Below are 18,445 nucleotides of genomic sequence, written 5' to 3'. Positions count from 1 at the left end.
AGCCTTATGCTATTACTAGGAAACTCCAATGCCGCATGATGATTGATTTTGGTTCACCTTGACGTGTGCTGCCATCTATACTGAGTGACTGACATCTCTTAGTCTCATCACAGTCATCACTTGTGGTCCTCATAACTAATCACAGATGCCGCCCCAATCCCATCATGCTATGGTGCGGTGGTTGAGGTTTTATCTATAATCACAACATGAAATAAATTACCAATGTTGAATGAATATGTTTTTTGGTTTCAGGAGCCCAGGGTATCCCTCAACAGCCAGGGTTCTACTGGAAGGGCGTCTGGCTACCGCTCTGCGTCACTTTCGAACCTGGGACCGCGAAATCTGTGTAGTAAGTATTTAGTGAACCATGTCGCCATTTTTATATTTAACTTTTGACAGATGTCAATAAATCTCTTTTATTCTTTGCTAAACAGGATGTTGCAAAAGAAGTTTAGTAAGCTGAAAGAGTGATTCGGGGGCCATAGTAGAACAAAAGTGGTTCAGAATTTCCCTTTTTCGCAACACTCTGTATTTTTTTCAATTACTAATCCACCCGTATCCAACATGTGGACCCCAAAATTCCCTTCTCGACCTTCCTCATCCATCGAAAATATATATTGATTGCTATCAACCCAATACTCAATTCCTTATGGTCTCCGCGCATAAACCGTAACGAACGTAAAGGAATCGCCTCTTTTTTTCTGTCAACCGGTAAAACGCGCTGGTTGACAGAGGAAAATAAGAGGCAATCCCTTTACGTTACTATTATATGACTTTACGGTTATATGTGCGGTGACCATTAACGCTAATTTTCCTCCCTACTTGCAGTCTAGAGATGCTGGACCGCACCGAAGCGCCCTCTATCCAGGACGGCTACGGCATCTCGGTGGCGTACGCGTGCCTCATGGAGGTGATCCGCTCCACGGCCATCACCGTCGAGGGCGACCAGTACTTCAGGTACTGTGGGCCTACCACCACCCCCCTACTTGCAGGCTAGAGATGCTGTGGGGCTACCACCACCTCCCTACTTCCAGTCTAGAGATGCTGTGGGGCTACCACCACCTCCCTACTTGCAGTCTAGAGATGCTGTGGGGCTACCACCACCTCCCTACTTGCAGTCTAGAGATGCTGTGGGGCTACCACCACCTCCCTACTTGCAGTCTAGAGATGCTGTGGGGCTACCACCACCTCCCTACTTCCAGTCTAGAGATGCTGGACTGCACCGTGGGGCTACCACCACCCCCCTACTTGCAGTCTACAGGATGTTGCAAAATTGGTATACTAAGCCGAAACCGACATGTGCAGCATGTTATATCTAAGCCCGAAACTGAAATCAGAATTTGGAAATTCGCGTTTTTTTTTTTTCATAGTAAAAGTCACGTGACTAAAAATAAGGAAAATGAAATTTTTTTTTTGCGAATTTTCTAATTCGGATTTCAGTTTCGGGCTTAGATATAACATGCTGTAAATCTCAGTACCCGAGATATATCTTTGTATGAAATCTACCCTAACATGTCCGCTTCTGATCACAAATTAACGAAAGAAATTTTTACTTTTGACGTTTTACGCGAATACCGAATAGCATTTTTCCAATTTCACCCGAGATAAACGTTATTTCGGCGATATCTCATAATTTGAGATTATCTCTGTAACTCGAGAATCGATACCCTGGACACTTTGGATATACACTTATTTATATTATTCTGGTCACTCCTGAGCTATCTTATCAGTCCTACAAGGCATGCCGTTGACTTTAGAGACACCCTGTATATGATAATGTTTTTTTTTCAGACTACAAGAACTGTACGATGACGGTCAAAATGAAGAAGAAAAAGAAATCAACTCAAACAACAAAATTGAAAATTCTAACACAGGTAAGATATGGAATAAATCTATCGTTATCTTTATCTCAGATATACAATACAATTCATTTTTTATAAAATAAAAAAGCTATAGTGTTAATAAAAACAAAAAAATATAAAATAAAAACTTTGTAACCACATCTATATTTCAACCACTGCTGGTGATAGGTTGAAAGGCGATGAGACAACCTAGTTTGCACATGATGCGTCTATGCTTCTGTTGTCTCTTTCAGATAACGGAGTGAAGACAGAGACGGAAACAGTAACGAGTAATGGTCACAACGGGGAGGAGGACCAGAACTCCAATATCACGGAGAAAACAGAAGAAGTCGAGGACAAAGAGAAAGAGATTTGTTTACAGGTATACTCGTATAGGCCACGTAAATAAAGAAACCCGGTGACAATGGTGGCCGGCGATATCTCGCCCTATTCTTTGTGTTGCGGCTGCCATTTTCATTTTCTTTGGGTGTATTCGATAACATTTTTATTTTCAAACTGCCGCTACACGGGTTTGTTATCGACGTAGATAATCGTCACTATATCGCCATTCGCCATAAATACGGTGCTGTGATTGGTGGAACGCTCATTAAACGAGTTTATCAACTTCGATAACGAACCCGTGTAGCGGCCGCAGGAGTATGTAAATGTATTTTTCCCCTCCCTCCCTAGTATAAAATTTTGAAATGAACCCCTTCTCAGCTTCATGAATAATTAATTAATATCTTTATCTTCAGCTGCTAAAGTCGTCGTGGTGCGGCCTCGTGTGGGGCATGTCGGTGTTGGCTGAAGCCAGCATCGGGGAGCTGGAGGCCATCCTGCGGGCCATACAGACCCTCGCCAGGGTCAGCGGGAAGGTACGTAACCCTCTACTTAGTTACTTTGTCTCCGTTTTACCAAGGTTGCCTGAGATTGCCCTCACCGATAAGGCCTCCAATTATACATTGTTACTAGTATGTAAGTTAAGCAAAGTTAGCCTCTTCTTCATATCCACTCTAGTACTACGTCTACCTAAGGTATCTCCGGCAGATATCCTGCCAAAACCTACATTTGCTATCAGATTTAAATACCTCTTATTCATAGTACTTACAAAGAGTTGCTACGTTCCATAAGATATTTTTAAATCGGTGAGACACTAACGAGCTTCTAGTCTTTGTGTCGGAAAGAAAGTTCACAATTCGCGTATCACGATGAAGCTTTACAAGCCTGTTACAACCTAACAGAGTTGTTTTTCTATGAGTATCAAGGCTATTGTATTATTTCCAGGTCGGCCACGCATCAGGCCGAGACGCGTGCATATCAGCCATCTGCCGTTGCGCCCTACCCGCCCAGTACGGGGTGGCCGCCCTATCCGCCCTGCCCTGCCCGTGGCGGCGGGACCCGGCGCCGCCCCCAGACCACGATTATAGGCATCAGCTGGTGTGGGTTGGGACGCCGTTGCCTACCCCCGATTTACCGTCAGGTGAGGAAATATGGTGATGTAAAGATAGGGGAGGGAGAATACTTTCGAAATGTGTAGATTTTATGTAAAAGTGTCCAAGGATTGCTGAGATATTTATGGATTTAAAATACGGCTCCGGACTACGACTAAGGCATCAGCTGGTGTGGGTGGGGACGCCGTTGCCTACGCCTGATCTACCTTCAGGTGAGGAAATATGGTGATTTAGAGGTCAGGGAAAGAGTATAGTATCAAAATATGTGGGTTTTCTGTAAAAGTAACCGAAGATTGCTGATATATTTATGGATTTAAATTAAACAGTGGCATCGCCCGAATATGACTATAGACATCAGCTGGTGTGGGTCGGGAAGCCGTTGCCTACCCCTGATCTGCCTTCAGGTGAGGAAATATGGTGGTCAAGAGATGACGTACAAGGTCTAGTTTTATTTTGATACACTTTGGAGCTGAAATAATCAAGGATTGCTGAGATATTTATCGATTTAAATAAACAGAACGAATATTCATATTCATATTCATACCATTTATTCACACTAATTCACAAACATACACAATACAATACAAAACATAAAAATTAAATTTGTACTGGACTAACTACCTACATACATACGAATCACCCGCAACTGTTGCATACCTCTGTAGAAAATTTCCGGCCCTTGACTAATCCATGTGATTACGTGTAAATACGCCATAACTACCCCAATAACCTAACTCCAACAATGTCTACCATCACCAGGCCAACAGCAGTCCTTCGTGATGGTGACGTCCCGCCACGTGACGGCCATGAAGGCTCTGCTCTGCGCCGCCCAGCGTGACGGAGATGCCCTGCAGCAGGCCTGGCTGCCGCTGCTGACGACGCTGCAGCATTTGGTAACAATATCCTAACTTCCTAACTAATATTATAAATGCGAAAGTAACTGTGTCTGTCTGTCTGTCTGTCTGTCTGTCTGTTACTCTTTCACGCCAAAACTACTGAACGGATTTAAATGAAATTTGGTATACATATGGTCTAGACCCTGAGAAAGAACATAGGCTACTTTTTATCTCGGAATTCCCACGGGAAAACTTTTTAGGGCGAAGCGAAGCTCGCGGGAACAGCTAGTATCCTATACTTCAAAATATTAAGTGGAAGAAAAACGGGGAGGCCTTTGCCCAGTAGTGGAAAAGAAAAAAGCAAGTAGGTTTTAAAAAAAACTATATTTTTGAATAACTCAACTGATAGATTGAAAGTGATGTGCAAAAAAATTCCATTAGGACTGGAGAATAAGTCGTCCTATGACCCCTAGAATAGAATCCATTACGCGGAAATATTGTCTAGCCTCAACTTTGGTTTGGTGTAGGGAGTTTGAGTGAAAACTGTAAAGAAGCAAACGTAACATGGACGTTTTTTGTCTGTCAAACTTAGACATATAGCCGGCAATGGTGATGAGGAAAGCCGAGGACATAGTATTGTACCGAGTGTTCCTTGGGAGAGGCCTATAATAATATGTGTATATTAATATCCTATTGTTTGATAATGATGATTATAAATACGGCAGCCATGTTCATTTCATTCATTCACCGCGTATTCACCGATTCATTCATTGACTCACTCAATCCCACCAATCACTAACCCATCTGACGGTCGAATGGCGTAGTGGTTAGTGGCCCTGACTGCTATGCCGAAGGTCCCGGGTTCGATTCCCGGCTGGGGCAAATATTTGTTTAAAGACAGATATTTTTACTCAGGTCTTGGGTGTTGATATTTATAATTTATATCTATCTATCTATGTATTTGTGTAGATATATCAGCTGTCCGATACCCATAACACAGGCTCTGCCTAGCTTGGGGTCGGATGGACGTGTGTGAGATGTCCCCACATATTATTATATTATTATTATTATTATCTCCCCTATACCCTCAGGTGTGGATCCTCGGCCTCAAGCCCTCAACCGGCGGCAGTATGAAGGCCAGTCGCTCCAGTCCCGACGCCAACGCCGTCATGAGCACCAATGCAGTCATGGCCGACCTGCCTGGTGAGTCTATGTACTAGGGTAACATATTCTCTTGGAGTAGAAGCCATATCGCGAATAATTTTGATACCTAAAGATATGGTAATTATATCGGTGGTTTGGTTTTGGTCAAATCCCAGTAAAAATTTGTGGCAGCAGATTTTATTTATGAATGTTGCTAGGATACCTTGATGATGTAAATTTCATTAATAAAAATTCACCCTGTATTGCTATAGGTATATTGAAAATCTGAAAAATATAGCTATATACTCCATCCGTTTACTTTCTGTGTCTTCCGTTATTTGCTCACTGTTCTATGTAATATTTTTGCACAACAAATTGAAACCTATACCTTTGTGTTTTTCGAAGATTCCCTGGTTCAGATTCAATCACTTTTTGTAATAGATGAACTTGTCTGACTATACCAGTAATTAAGTTATAGATCCCACAAATTGCATGTAAGATCATGTCTTTTGACGAATACGTAGAAATAAATAAATAAACGTGTCAAGCCGCGCAACTGGTACGCGCTAAGTCGCTGGGCTGCTATTGGTCTATTACGGCAAGGATGCTCAAAAGGTCGCCATTTTTTTCAACTTACATGGTTTATGCATCACAAACTTAATACAATATTTTTAGCTCATCTTTATTCTACAAAGGAACTGCTGGTGTGATATTCAATTATTTCCAGGTCAGCAAGTTTCTGTAGCGGAGTCTCTCGGAGTCATGAGTGGTACTTGTACTCGCCTGTTCTATAAACAATCTCCTCTTTGGAATTTTCTTCTGTAAAGTTAACCCTCACTAATCACATTTTGAGTATTTCTGGTCCATTTTATTATCCGGTTTTATTACCAAGTTTAATTACTGAGGCTATAACCAAAAATATGTATGCTTCTAGGATGCTTTTTACAGCACAACCATAATCGATCTTTAGGGTGCGTTTCCACCATGCCATGCTATGATAATGAGGGAAAAAACCCATTCCCACCAGTGCTATGCTATGTGGATGAATGAATATGATTGGTGGATATCAAACGAATTCAAAGCATAGTACTCAAATCAAATCCAAATTCATTTATCCATCAAATACATTGTTTTCTTAAACTAATACATCATTGAGTTTACTCCTACTAAGTTTAAATAACCTGTGACAGGAGAAACTCGCTCTTTGTCTTAGACACTAACAATATATTTGTTAACAAATGAGTTTATAAATATTTTGTATTTGTATTGTTTTAATCTTAATGTAGGTATATATTTTATGCCTTTCTATTATTATAGTACTCTCTGGTGGAAAAGCATCTTTGATCCCTAACTTTTAGATAAACCAAAGATGGATCAGAAATAAACGTCTTCAGATATTTATTGTGAAAATGTGTATGATTGTTTGCATGTCACAATATTTGTGCCTCCTGTGACGTCAAACTTTCTCTTTCACACCTTTCCCTTTGTATAAGTGTGTCCTTTACTCTCAATGGTATGTGTTTCTTGTTGTTTGACTGTGTTAGATAAGGTCTTGAAGTAAATAACTAAATGTGTGTTTTAAATTAATACAACGGTGATTCGAGAAGATTCCAAAAGGATTTTGTATTTTGTTTGCGCGGTTATTGTTATCAAAACTTTGAAAAGGTATAGTGAATGTCATAATTATCGTCAACTTACACACATAAATATAATTATCCATTTTTTCCACTGCTAAACAAGAACCTCTATCAATTTAAATTGTATGTTTATCACAATCCATACACATTTAATTTACGAACCTCTTCAAAGTTTTGTTTAAACGATTCTAAATGCTTTGTCACAAGCAATGGTACGGAGCTTGCTGGCCAAAATGTTTTGTGCACTTGTGTTTCTTTTATTTTTTCACCATACCCTCTTTCACAGCTTTATACACCAGTTCAATTCATCCGATCTTGACTACACCGATTGTGCAATATGAATCAAGATGAAATTTTAAATATTACACACTGGGTGTAAACTTGATTTTACTTTTTCCATCAAATGGTCGCTGTAATCTTGTTTTGGTACCAATACTCCTTCCTACTCCCATTTTTCGTTGACGGGTGGACACACAGCGAAAATCCATTCTTATACAAAATTACACTTTTGACACTCGTCGTAAGTGGAATTTTAGCTTACAACCATCAATCAGCCCACAAAACACAGTATTCAAATTGACACTTATCACAGTGATCCAATACAGTATCTAAACTTACATTCATGATACTGGTCTTAAATGTTACTCGCCCTTACGAACATCCGCCAACAAAGCACAGTATTTAAACTTACACTTATGACACTCTGGTCATCAATGCTATTCGTCGTTACCACCATACACAGAAAGAGCCCCCCTTATCCGAACGGAGAGTAATTTGTAAAAATTGACGTTCATCAGAAAATTTTATATTTGTACGATGAATAAAAAAATTTGACTTTGACTTGACTTTGACTTGACCATCAGAAAACAGTATTAAATCTTAAGCCCCATCCATACGCTTGCTGTTTGTCACAAACACGGCAAACAGCAAACAAAGTCCCAAACACCAACCACAATCACCGAACACAAACAGCCATCCACATGCTCGGCGAACGCTCATAACATTCCGAACCGGCAAACACGGCGGACGACGAGCTATTACTTTCGGGTTGATATATTTTTATTATATAAATTAAAGCAAGAGAAAGAAAAAAGGAAAATAAGAAGAAAGCAAAGATGATGGTGGGATAATAATAATAATTTTAAAAAAAACTGACTTCTTCTTTTTAATTATTATTTTATTTTATAGTTTTTAGTTTATTTGCAATAATTTTTAATCAAAAGTAAGATGCAAATGATACCAAAAAGTCCTACTAATCAATACGAATCATTCAAGCCTAAACACGAGGTATTTGCTATATACCGTTGAGGAGTTCCCTTGACTGCCTTCCTTTTCCATCATCAGATCAGCTCAAGGTCACCATCATATTTTTTTGTTACAAGAACTATATTTATGTTTTTAATTTCATTAGAATCGGTTAATATGTGTCCAAAATGGAAATTCATACCCTATTTTTACCCCTTTACCCACCCTTAGGGGTGAGATAAAATTCTGAAAAAAAAATGGGACCACCTGGGAGCTCAACCCAATACAAAAAAAAAAAAATTTCAAAATCGGTTCATTAACGGCGGAGTAATCGGTGAACATACATAAAAAAAATGCGCGCCAACGAAAAAGTGTAGCAAGTTGATACGTCCGCCTCCCGCAATGCTAGCGCGCATACTGACCGCTGCCAGACGTGTGGATACGTAGCGAACTGTTTGCCGAACATCCTTTGATCTGGCAAGAAAAACCGACACCGATGCCGAACACTGGCGAACACAAACACAAACAGGCAAACAACGACAAACACCCATCCACACGTCAGTGTTTGCTGTTTGCTGTTTGCCATTGTTCGCCGAGCGTGTGGATGGGGTAGTACACACACGTTTGTATTGGATCACTGTGATAAGTGTCAAATTGAATACTGTGTTTTGTTGGCTGATGGACACTGGTCCTTATATTATGCTATTCGAGCTTACAACTATTCACGAGAAAAGCACACTATTCTATCTTACACTCGTCCTAAATGCTTGCCAATAGCCTTCAACAACCCTACGTCTTTACTCAACATCCCGTCTTATTCCAGCTCTATCAGCAATGCTGTCGCGAGTGTTCGAGTCTTCCAAGAACCTGGACGATGTGGCGCTCCATCACTTGATAGACGCGTTGTGTAAGCTCAGCAACGAGGCTATGGAACTGGCGTATTCTAATCGGGTAAGTGGGTTAAATATGGTGGTTTAGATTAAATCGACCAATAGCCGTAGTGGTTTATAGACCCGATTATTTACATAATTGTAATCATAGCATATAACTTCTAGAGCATCTTACCTTTATAATATTTTTAATATATATTTTTTTTCTTACTTTGTCTCATAACGTGACGTTGTTTTCACCTATTACGTTAGTAGGTACTTACGTAGCTTTAAATTTGTAACGTAGGTATGTGTTTGTGCAAACTTTGTAATAAATTACGCTCTCCTTCTTAGTACTTAAATTTGTAATTATATGTGAAAGCTTGTTATTAACTCATGTCATACCTATTACAATGTTTATATCTCTGTAATTAAAGTTGTTAGCTTTCCAAATAAAATAAATTAAAAATAAAATAAAATAGATTACAAGGTTGGCTTATAGAGATTGCCTTTATAAATCTGACGTAAAAAATCGTAGTTATTGTAAGTTTTTAGTGATTTATGAATACATTTTTATTTTTACTTATGCATTATAGTAAGAAAATGCATAATTCCATTAGAATATAAACAATTTAATTATGTACAATTTTATTTCAGGAACCATCTCTTTTCGCCGTGGCAAAACTTCTAGAAACCGGTTTAGCCAACCTTCACAGGATCGAAGTTATGTGGAGACCAATAACTAATCATTTACTTGAGGTAACCAGACACATCTATTTTATTCTTGATGACGAATACATTTTGCTTTTGTATCATGATACGAGTATTAAACTAGTGAAAAGTTGGCCTAATAGTTTGCATCCATATCGTCATTAATGTCGTAAACGTTATCTGCCCGAACGGCGACAAAACCTCCCAATAGTCCTTCTATCGGACTATCCCCCTATTTATTTATTAATTGCACATTTCTTATAAAGGCTTTATTGCACACATATATAAATACTTTTCTAAATAGCCTAGCACGGCAAGCAATACTGGCGCAGCAAGATGTGTAAATTTTACCACGTCTTGTCAAACTCGTCTTGCTAATCTCTGCTCCTTCTTGACGACCGAATGGCGTAGTGGTTAGTGACCCTGACTACTGAGCCGAAGGTCCCGGGTTCGAATCCCGGCTGGGGCAGATATTTGTTTAAACACAGATATTTGTTCTCGGGTCTTGGGTGTTGATATTTATATTTAGTATCTATCTATCTATGTATTTGTGTAGATATATCAGCTGTCCGACACCCATAACACAGGTTCTGCCTAGCTTGGGGTCGGATGGCCGTATGCGAGATTTCCCCACATATTATTATTATATTATATCCTATCCGCAGGTGTGCCAGCATCCACACATCCGCATGCGCGAGTGGGGCGTGGAGGCCATCACGTACCTGGTGCAGGCCGCCTTCCAGCATCACCACGCCAACCCGGCGCTAGTTACCGAGGTCAGTACTCTGTAGAAAAATCCCGGCAGTGGCGGCAATGAAAGTAGATGGAGCTTCCTTGAGTGACCTATGGAGGAACAGTCGCCTTATACATGTAACTTGGGAAATCAGTGACTGTCGCTTATCTGTCCCCGCTGCATGGGTTCGTTATCGACGCAAATAAACGACCCTAGCGCAATTTGACATAATACACTTTTTAAATTCTCGTTTTTTTTTGTTTTTCATAAAACTTAATTTCTATGAAAACGATTACGTTGTCGCTATGAAGAGTCTCACCTCCTTTTGCCCCACTAAACTATACTTTAACAACACCTGAAGGGCTAGCACGGGGCCCAATCAAGACGTGACAAAATTTCTCCGTCGCGCTCGTTCTAGAGGCTGCGCAATATGAGTGAGCGTGATGCAAAACTTTTGTCACGTCTTAAATGCGCCCCGTGCTTGCCCTTCAGATTTATTTATTTAGACCAGTTTTTTCCACTTCTATAACTTATCCACATACCACAATATAACCATGATATCCCCCGCAGGCCCGCCAACGGCTCCTCCTGGAACCTCTCTCCGAACTATCCTCAGTCCGGCACTGCGACGTGCGAGCGAGACAGCTGGAGTGCTGCGCGCGTCTCCTTCACTCGCGCGGGGAGCAGCTGGGCGCCGCCTGGCCGCTGCTCATACACATCGTGGGCGCCACCAGCCCCAGCCACAGGTAACTAGAGCCACAGGTAACAAGAGCCACAGGTAACGCGAGCCACAGGTAACAAAAAGACCCACCGGTAACAGAAAGAGCCACGGGTAACAGAAAGAGACACAGGTGACAGAAAGAGCCACAGGTAATAGAAAGAGCCACAGCTAACGCGAGCCACAGGTAACAGGTAACAGACGGAGCCATAGGTAACGCGAGCCACAGGTAACAAGAGCCACGGATAACACGAGCCTCAGGTAACAAGAGCCACGGGTAACACGAGCCACTGGTAACTGGAACCACAGGTAACACGAGCCACAGGTAACAAGAGCCACAGATAACGTGAGTCACAGGTAACTGCACGAGCCAAAGGTAATAGAAAGAGCCACAGGTAAATAGAGTGACAGGTAATACGAGCCACATCGTGGGCGCCACCAGCCCTAGCCACAGGTAACGGGAGTTATAGGTAACACACAGCCCAAGCCACATGAACTTTAGGCTATATTATATCACAAAGTCTCTCCTTCAATGCCATCCAACTGTTTTAGCGATAACCTAGGAAATATGCTCTAGTTCTAAGACCGAATGTTATTTTAAATGTTTTTATGGTCTGAAAGTGTGTATGTAGGTCAACCTTGATTTCAATTTACAAATCTCAAGGTACCTAAAGTTACAAAAAGGTGCCATTCACCTAATGCATGTGAAACATAACTGCATTCCTTATGTCAGCCTCTTATGAGAGCTATAAATGGTAATGTCTGTTTGCAGTGAACAGCTGATCCGGTCTGCCTTCCAATGCGTGCAGCTGATAGCTGGGGACCTACTCGGATGGGCCGGCCCGAGGTGCCTCAATCAGGTAATACACATACACATTTACACACACATTTTAATGAAATAAAACCCATTACAGCATAAATTAGGCTCCTTAATATTGTTCATACCCCTGCGGTGTCCGTCAAAGACTTAAATATTTCATCTCGTGGCACGAATTCTTTCATAACTGTATGTATGATTGTTTTTATCAAAATTTATAAACATATTTTTTTCCAGGTACTGTCGGCGGCAGCAGCCTTCGCTAGTCAAACCAAAGAACTCAACATCAGTCTCAGTGCCGTTGGCCTTATGGTAATACAGTTATTCAGATATAAATACATATTTTTGCTATTTTAGATGATGATGCACGAGTAAATCCTACAAAATATTATAAATGCAAAAGTTTGTTAGTATGTGTGTATGTTTTTTACATCTTCACATCAAACGATTGTAATGAAATTTGGTATGGAGTTAGCTGACACCCTGGATTAACACATACCTAGGCTACTTTTTATCGCGGAATTCGCACGGGAAAACTTTTTTTAAGGCGAAGCGAAGCTCGCGGGAACTGCTAGTAATAAATATAGGTATTCTTCAGTCGAGTCGTTGTAATTAACACTATTCTCTTACCCACAGTGGAACATATCGGACTATCTGTACCACAATCGCAACAAGCTGGCGACGTTGCTGGAGGCGCCGCCCGCCCCCGCCGCGCCGCCCGCCCTCAAGCACCTCGACCACACGTGGATCTGTCTCTACGTGAGACTCAGTGAGTAAAAAAAAATACAAAAATGACTTTATTAAGTAAATAGTCTTATCTTTATTAATGTATATCCCTTTTAAGTTCTCAGAACCTGTATTAGGGATGAACGCTCTTTCCCAAAAAGTTAATAAAGTAATCTACTTAACAAATCAATTTAACACTTAATTAAATAAATACATAAAAACTAGCAGAAAAAAGTGGAAAGTAAGTGTTACACAGTGGAACATATCCCACTACCTGTATCACAATCGCAACAAGCACCTCGACCACACGTGGATCTGTCGTTATGTGAGACTCAGTAAATATTACACATACAGGGTTGTGCAAAAGTGGCATACTAAGTCATAGTAAAAAATCACGTCATTATAAAAGTCACAATGCAAAAGCTTTAGCAAGAACCTCTACTCTAGTCTATTTTTGACATATCCGCCATCATCTTCATAACCTGTATCACAATCGCAAGAAGCTGTCGCCCTCAAGCACCTCGACCACACGTGGATCTGTCTCTACGTGAGACTCAGTAAGTGTTACACAGTGGAACATATCCCACTTGACAGATCCTTAGGCTGCGTTTCCATTGACGCGGAGCTGTGCGGAGATGAGCGGAGAATAGCGGTGAAAAGTGGTGAGTGTTTCCACTGAAGCAGAGCGGAGAGGAGCGGAGCGGGGCGGTGCGGTGCGGAGCGGAGCAGAGCAAACTTTGGAGTTGCGCAATTTTGCGCTCAGTTTGTCTCCATCTTTCAGAAAGAGCATACGTCATGTTGTCGCTTAAAAAGAAAAAAGCAATCCTTTTATATCTTACTTGAAGACGAAGATAACGAATCAGATGAAGTACCATTGACTGTTGCGACTTCTTTGGATATGAAGAGAAAACATAGATTCTGGATTCGACAACATACAGGGTGTCCCAAAAGTCAACGTCATCCCTTAAAGGGCTGATAGGTCAGCTCATGAGAGGCCAGAATATCAGAATATGACCTTAGTAAAAACTCGATAATTTTCGAGATATTGACACTTTTATAAATTTGCTGAAAATCGACACCTTGGATCAGTTTTTTGCGTGCCGCCGGTACAAAAATCCATATTGTTAGAATTTGTTTGGTGTTGCATCACCCTGTATAGCGCTGCTATTGATCGCAGTCAAAAAAAATATCGAGTAATGCTGTATGTTTAAAAAAACACGGTTTTCAAAGTCATAAAAGGTAATCGTATTTTTTTATAAACAACTTTGACTCTACATACTTAAAAAAATATATACCACGCAAACCTGGCACCTTATTTGAAAAGATTGCTCATTTAATGCAGTTTCCAAAATGGTATGAAACGTTGCTATTGTTTTAATTAACAAAAAAGTTATTGCTATTTTAGTACAAAACGACCTCGATGTAAAATTGTTTGAAGGAAATTCATCTGACTGAATTTATTAAAGGTAAGTCATGTTGGAATGAGTTAAAGTAAAATAGGTGGTGTGGCCGGGAGTGGGAAAAGAGACAACGTTGTCACAGAATAAAAAAAAGGCATTTTGAGTATCTTTCTCGAAAAAGGTGGACTATAACAACTCCACATTCCCCATAAATGTAGCGCATGGTAACGTACGGTGGCCTGCGCCTAAAAGTATACAGGCGGAGTTTTTAAAATAGCGATCTCAAGCTCACATGCTGCTCAAGCACATCCACATAAACACCACTGCTACACACATCACACACAACACGTCCCCGGATTTATAACAGATGTAGCTGGTCCCTTCATCATCAGGGATCGCTATTTTAAAAACTCCGCCTGTATACTTTTAGGCGCAGGCCACCGTACATTCCTGAGTAGTGCTAATGTGTGATATTGTACAAGTAAAACGCTGACACATGTACATTGTACACCCACAGTATCCAAAAAAGGGACAGATCAGTTTGTCATTAACATTACCTCTAATTACTTGTTATTTATTTTAAAGTTATTGTTAAACAAAACCAAACTCTCAAAATTATGATTATGACCATTAATGAGTATTATTTTTTGTTGATTATGTACTAAATATAACAATGTGGTGTTATAATTTTGAGAAATAAAAATAAAAGTCAATAAATGTTTGTTTTTTTTAAAATAAGGTGTAAAAAACGCAAAATATGTTTTATAAGAGTTTGGTAAGTTTTTTCTTAGCTATTTTTGCGTCATCTATGTTGCCACGGCTGACCCCACCACCTATTTTACTTTAACTCATTCCAACATGACTTACCCTTAATAAATTCAGTCAGATAAATTTCCTTCAAACAATTTTACATCGAGGTCGTTTTGTACTAAAATAGCAATAACTTTTTTGTTAATTAAAACAATAGCAACGTTTCATACCATTTTGGAAACTGCATTAAATGAGCAATCTTTTCAAATAAGGTGCCAGGTTTGCGTGGTATATTTTTTTTACAGTATGTAGAGTCAAAGTTGTTTATAAAAAAATACGATTACCTTTTATGACTTTGAAACCCGTGTTTTTTTTAAACATACAGCATTAATCGATATTTTTTTTGACTGCCATCAATAGCAGGGCTATACAGGGTGATGCAACACCAAACAAATTCTAACAATATGGATTTTTGTACCGGCGGCACGCAAAAAACTGATCCAAGGTGTCGATTTTCAGCAAATTTATAAAAGTGTCAATATCTCGAAAATTATCGAGTTTTTACTAAGGTCATATTTTGATTTTCTGGCCTCTCATGAGCTGACCTATCAGCCCTTTAAGGGATGACGTTGACTTTTGGGACACCCTGTATAAATTATCGTTCCGTGCATGGAGAATTATCAACTTATTTCCACATTAACAATAATGACCCAAGTACTAGTTATTAATATAAATATACCTAGCTACCCTCCGCAACGCACCGCCCTGTCCTCCGCTCCACACCGCCCCGCTGTCCTCCGCTCCGCATCACCTCGCTTATTTTATATGAATATCCGTTCAGCTCTGCCCCGCTCCGCTCGAGCTGTTTCCATTGAAGCAGAGCGGAGATTTCGAGCAAAGTGATTGGACAATTCATGCACCGCTAAGCACCGCTCCGCCCAGCTCCGCGTCAATGGAAACGCAGCCTTAGGCCTGGTGAATAAAGTTGGTTATCGCCTGAAAAAGAACGAAGGACAAATAAAATGCATTAGACTGTTGACCTAATAATTATCCGTTGATATAAAAATACTGCGTCGAAGCGTCCGTAGTCGAGCGGGCCTCAGTGATCGTAACTGATCGCTGAGGTTAAGCAACAACTGACGCGGTCAGCCATTGGATGGGTGACCAATTTCAAGTGGTGCTTTTCTGGACGCTTCCGTGCTTCGGACGGCACGTTAAGCCGTGGGTCCCGGTTGCTGCTTCGGCAGCAGTCGTTAAGCCTAGTCAGAGTCCTTCGGGCGGCTTGAAAACATCTGACAGTCGGGTTGCCCACTTACCCGACAACTCTCTCAGCACAAGCTTGCTTGTGTTGGGGTCCACCAACCCGCACTTGGCCAGCGTGGTGGACTAGGCCTAAACCCTTCCTTCATTGGAAGGAGACCTGTGCCCCAGCAGTGGGGACGTAATGGGTCGTGATGATGATAAAAATACTGAACGCAAATCTGATTGACTCATAAGCAGACACTAATTTTCACCTGAATGGAGTCTAACATACACAATATGTTGGTCGCAGTCATATCGGTTTTACAAATAGTATCCAACAATACATAAGAGCACTATCATGTCTACCATATACCTTTAGGTTTTGAGGGGGATTTGACGTTATTGTCCTTATAATTTGTGCCCAAACGCACCCTTATTAGCGATAATACGCCTGTTATAAGTAAATTTTTTTGGCATTATTAGCCAGTATGAGAGAATTTTTGGTTGTTGTGTAAACCATCCTTTACCCCCACAGGCGAGCTATGCACGGAGCCCCGAGCACCGGTCCGCCGCGCCGCCACACAGACGCTATTCAGCTGCATCGGGGCCCACGGGTCCCTACTGAGCCCTAATGCCTGGACCGCGCTTCTACACGTGTTGTACCCTATGCTGAGTCAGGTTAGACAGAGATGTAACTGGTGAGACAGAGATATATCTTGTATAGATACAGCTACGCAGACACTGTTCAGCTATATCGCCCACAGAGGCTCGGTCCAGACGTCCCTATATAATATAATACAAGAGAAAATATAATAGAAATTGAATTTAGTCAAAGTCTAGTGCTTCACAGCCTTCACTGTTGGCTTTTATGGCATAGGGATATCAGGCCAGTGGCTATAAATTACTAAATTGCGGAATGGCCGGAAAGCATACTATTCAGCAGAAACTACTTCACCTGTATTATTTATAGAGATAGAAAATCCTAAATCATTTCCTCGATTCCTAAATTCTATATCGCATGTTTCACGAAAATTATTCTTTTCGTATAATAATACTTTATTCTATCAATATCAGGTACAAAGGCTATCGAACGAAGCCAGTGCGGAGAAGGTGGACACCGGAGAGCACATCCTGATACATCACACCAGGAACACAGCGCAGAAACAGTGGGCTGAGACTCAGGTATACAAGATAACATAACTGTTACTTTCAACCGTTAAAAAAAAGGAATGAATTTTACACTACGCAACATGTATACAAAATATATGTGCATACTGTATTGTAAGCTTTGTGATACACTTCTGCATTTGTGCCTGGTTATTTATTATACTTAACCCGTGAGGCTAGAATCGATAGTCAAACCACAACGTCAAGTTTTCAAACTTGCATTGGCTTTCAGACACAAAAGATCAGAAATGTCAATGAATTCTTAAAGAGGCCTATATTCCAGAGAAAGCGCTAGAAGGCAATGTAACTCTGAAATTGCATCGTTCGAATGCGTTCTCGTCGAGTCGATATCGAGATAGATTTCGACCGTAAACTTATGCTTGCACTTTTTACACTGTTAGAGGGACTCATATTTATACATACTTTTGATTTCTTTCAACAAACATTAACAATGCTCTAATATTTTACAGTGTCAGGATTTTTTTATTATAACAATGCACTACCTTATCCAATCCTAACTAATATTATAAATGCGAAAGTAACTGTGTCTGTCTGTCTGTCTGTTACTCTTTCACGCCAAAACTACTGAACGGATTTGAATGAAATTTGGTATACATACGGTCTACACCCTGGGAAAGAACATAGGCTACTTTTTATCCCGGAATTCTCACGGGAATTTTTTTTTAAGGCGAAGCAAAGCGCGCGGGAACAGCTAGTAGTAAATATTAACGATAATAATATGTATTTCCCCAGGTACTGACGTTATCGGGCGTGTGTCGCGTGTTCCACTCGCGCTTCCCGCTGCTGGCGTCGCTGCAGAACTTCCCGCGGCTGTGGCGCGCGCTGCTGCGGCTCGTGGCGGACGCGGCGCGAACCAGGAGCCACGAGGTGAGCACTGACTACCATACGGGGACTAACTCTAACTAACTCTACAAATGACAGAAAAAAACCCAAAAGCCTTGCGTAACTTACATACTATCTAGACACCCGTAACTGACAACTAATCTGACTGTTAAATCATTACACTACTATGACACAGCATAGTTAGCTCGGGCGCAAGAGGCGGGTGTTTAAGTTACCCTTAAGTCTGTTTTTTTATCTCTGATACTAAATTGACAGATGCTGGACGGTTCATCAACAGTCGATTGTACGTTAAGAC

The 18,445-nt window shown here is 40.7% G+C and overlaps 1 protein-coding gene across 4 annotated transcripts in view; it reads left to right on the top strand.

Annotated features, from left to right (window-relative positions):
- LOC105394077 (protein MON2 homolog) overlaps positions 1-18,445 on the top strand; it is a 44,819-nt gene that overhangs the window by 16,236 nt on the left and 10,138 nt on the right. For 3 of the 4 annotated variants that reach the window (XM_048630880.1, XM_048630879.1, XM_048630878.1), the window contains exons 11-29: positions 253-349; positions 829-957; positions 1,792-1,874; positions 2,096-2,223; positions 2,597-2,716; positions 3,126-3,321; positions 4,052-4,185; positions 5,220-5,331; positions 5,999-6,040; positions 8,977-9,104; positions 9,680-9,781; positions 10,399-10,509; positions 11,037-11,212; positions 11,957-12,044; positions 12,239-12,313; positions 12,638-12,770; positions 16,655-16,797; positions 17,194-17,301; positions 18,040-18,174. In XM_048630880.1, coding sequence (XP_048486837.1) covers positions 253-349; positions 829-957; positions 1,792-1,874; positions 2,096-2,223; positions 2,597-2,716; positions 3,126-3,321; positions 4,052-4,185; positions 5,220-5,331; positions 5,999-6,040; positions 8,977-9,104; positions 9,680-9,781; positions 10,399-10,509; positions 11,037-11,212; positions 11,957-12,044; positions 12,239-12,313; positions 12,638-12,770; positions 16,655-16,797; positions 17,194-17,301; positions 18,040-18,174 — 2,240 coding nt within the window. The remainder of the gene's footprint in view (positions 1-252; positions 350-828; positions 958-1,791; positions 1,875-2,095; positions 2,224-2,596; positions 2,717-3,125; positions 3,322-4,051; positions 4,186-5,219; positions 5,332-5,998; positions 6,041-8,976; positions 9,105-9,679; positions 9,782-10,398; positions 10,510-11,036; positions 11,213-11,956; positions 12,045-12,238; positions 12,314-12,637; positions 12,771-16,654; positions 16,798-17,193; positions 17,302-18,039; positions 18,175-18,445) is intronic. The other variant, XM_048630881.1, reaches the window with a different exon arrangement.

Source organism: Plutella xylostella, chromosome 27, assembly GCF_932276165.1.
Source record: "Plutella xylostella chromosome 27, ilPluXylo3.1, whole genome shotgun sequence".
Classification (NCBI taxonomy): Eukaryota; Metazoa; Arthropoda; class Insecta; order Lepidoptera; family Plutellidae; genus Plutella; species Plutella xylostella.
This window is presented reverse-complemented; position numbering and strand designations above follow the sequence as displayed.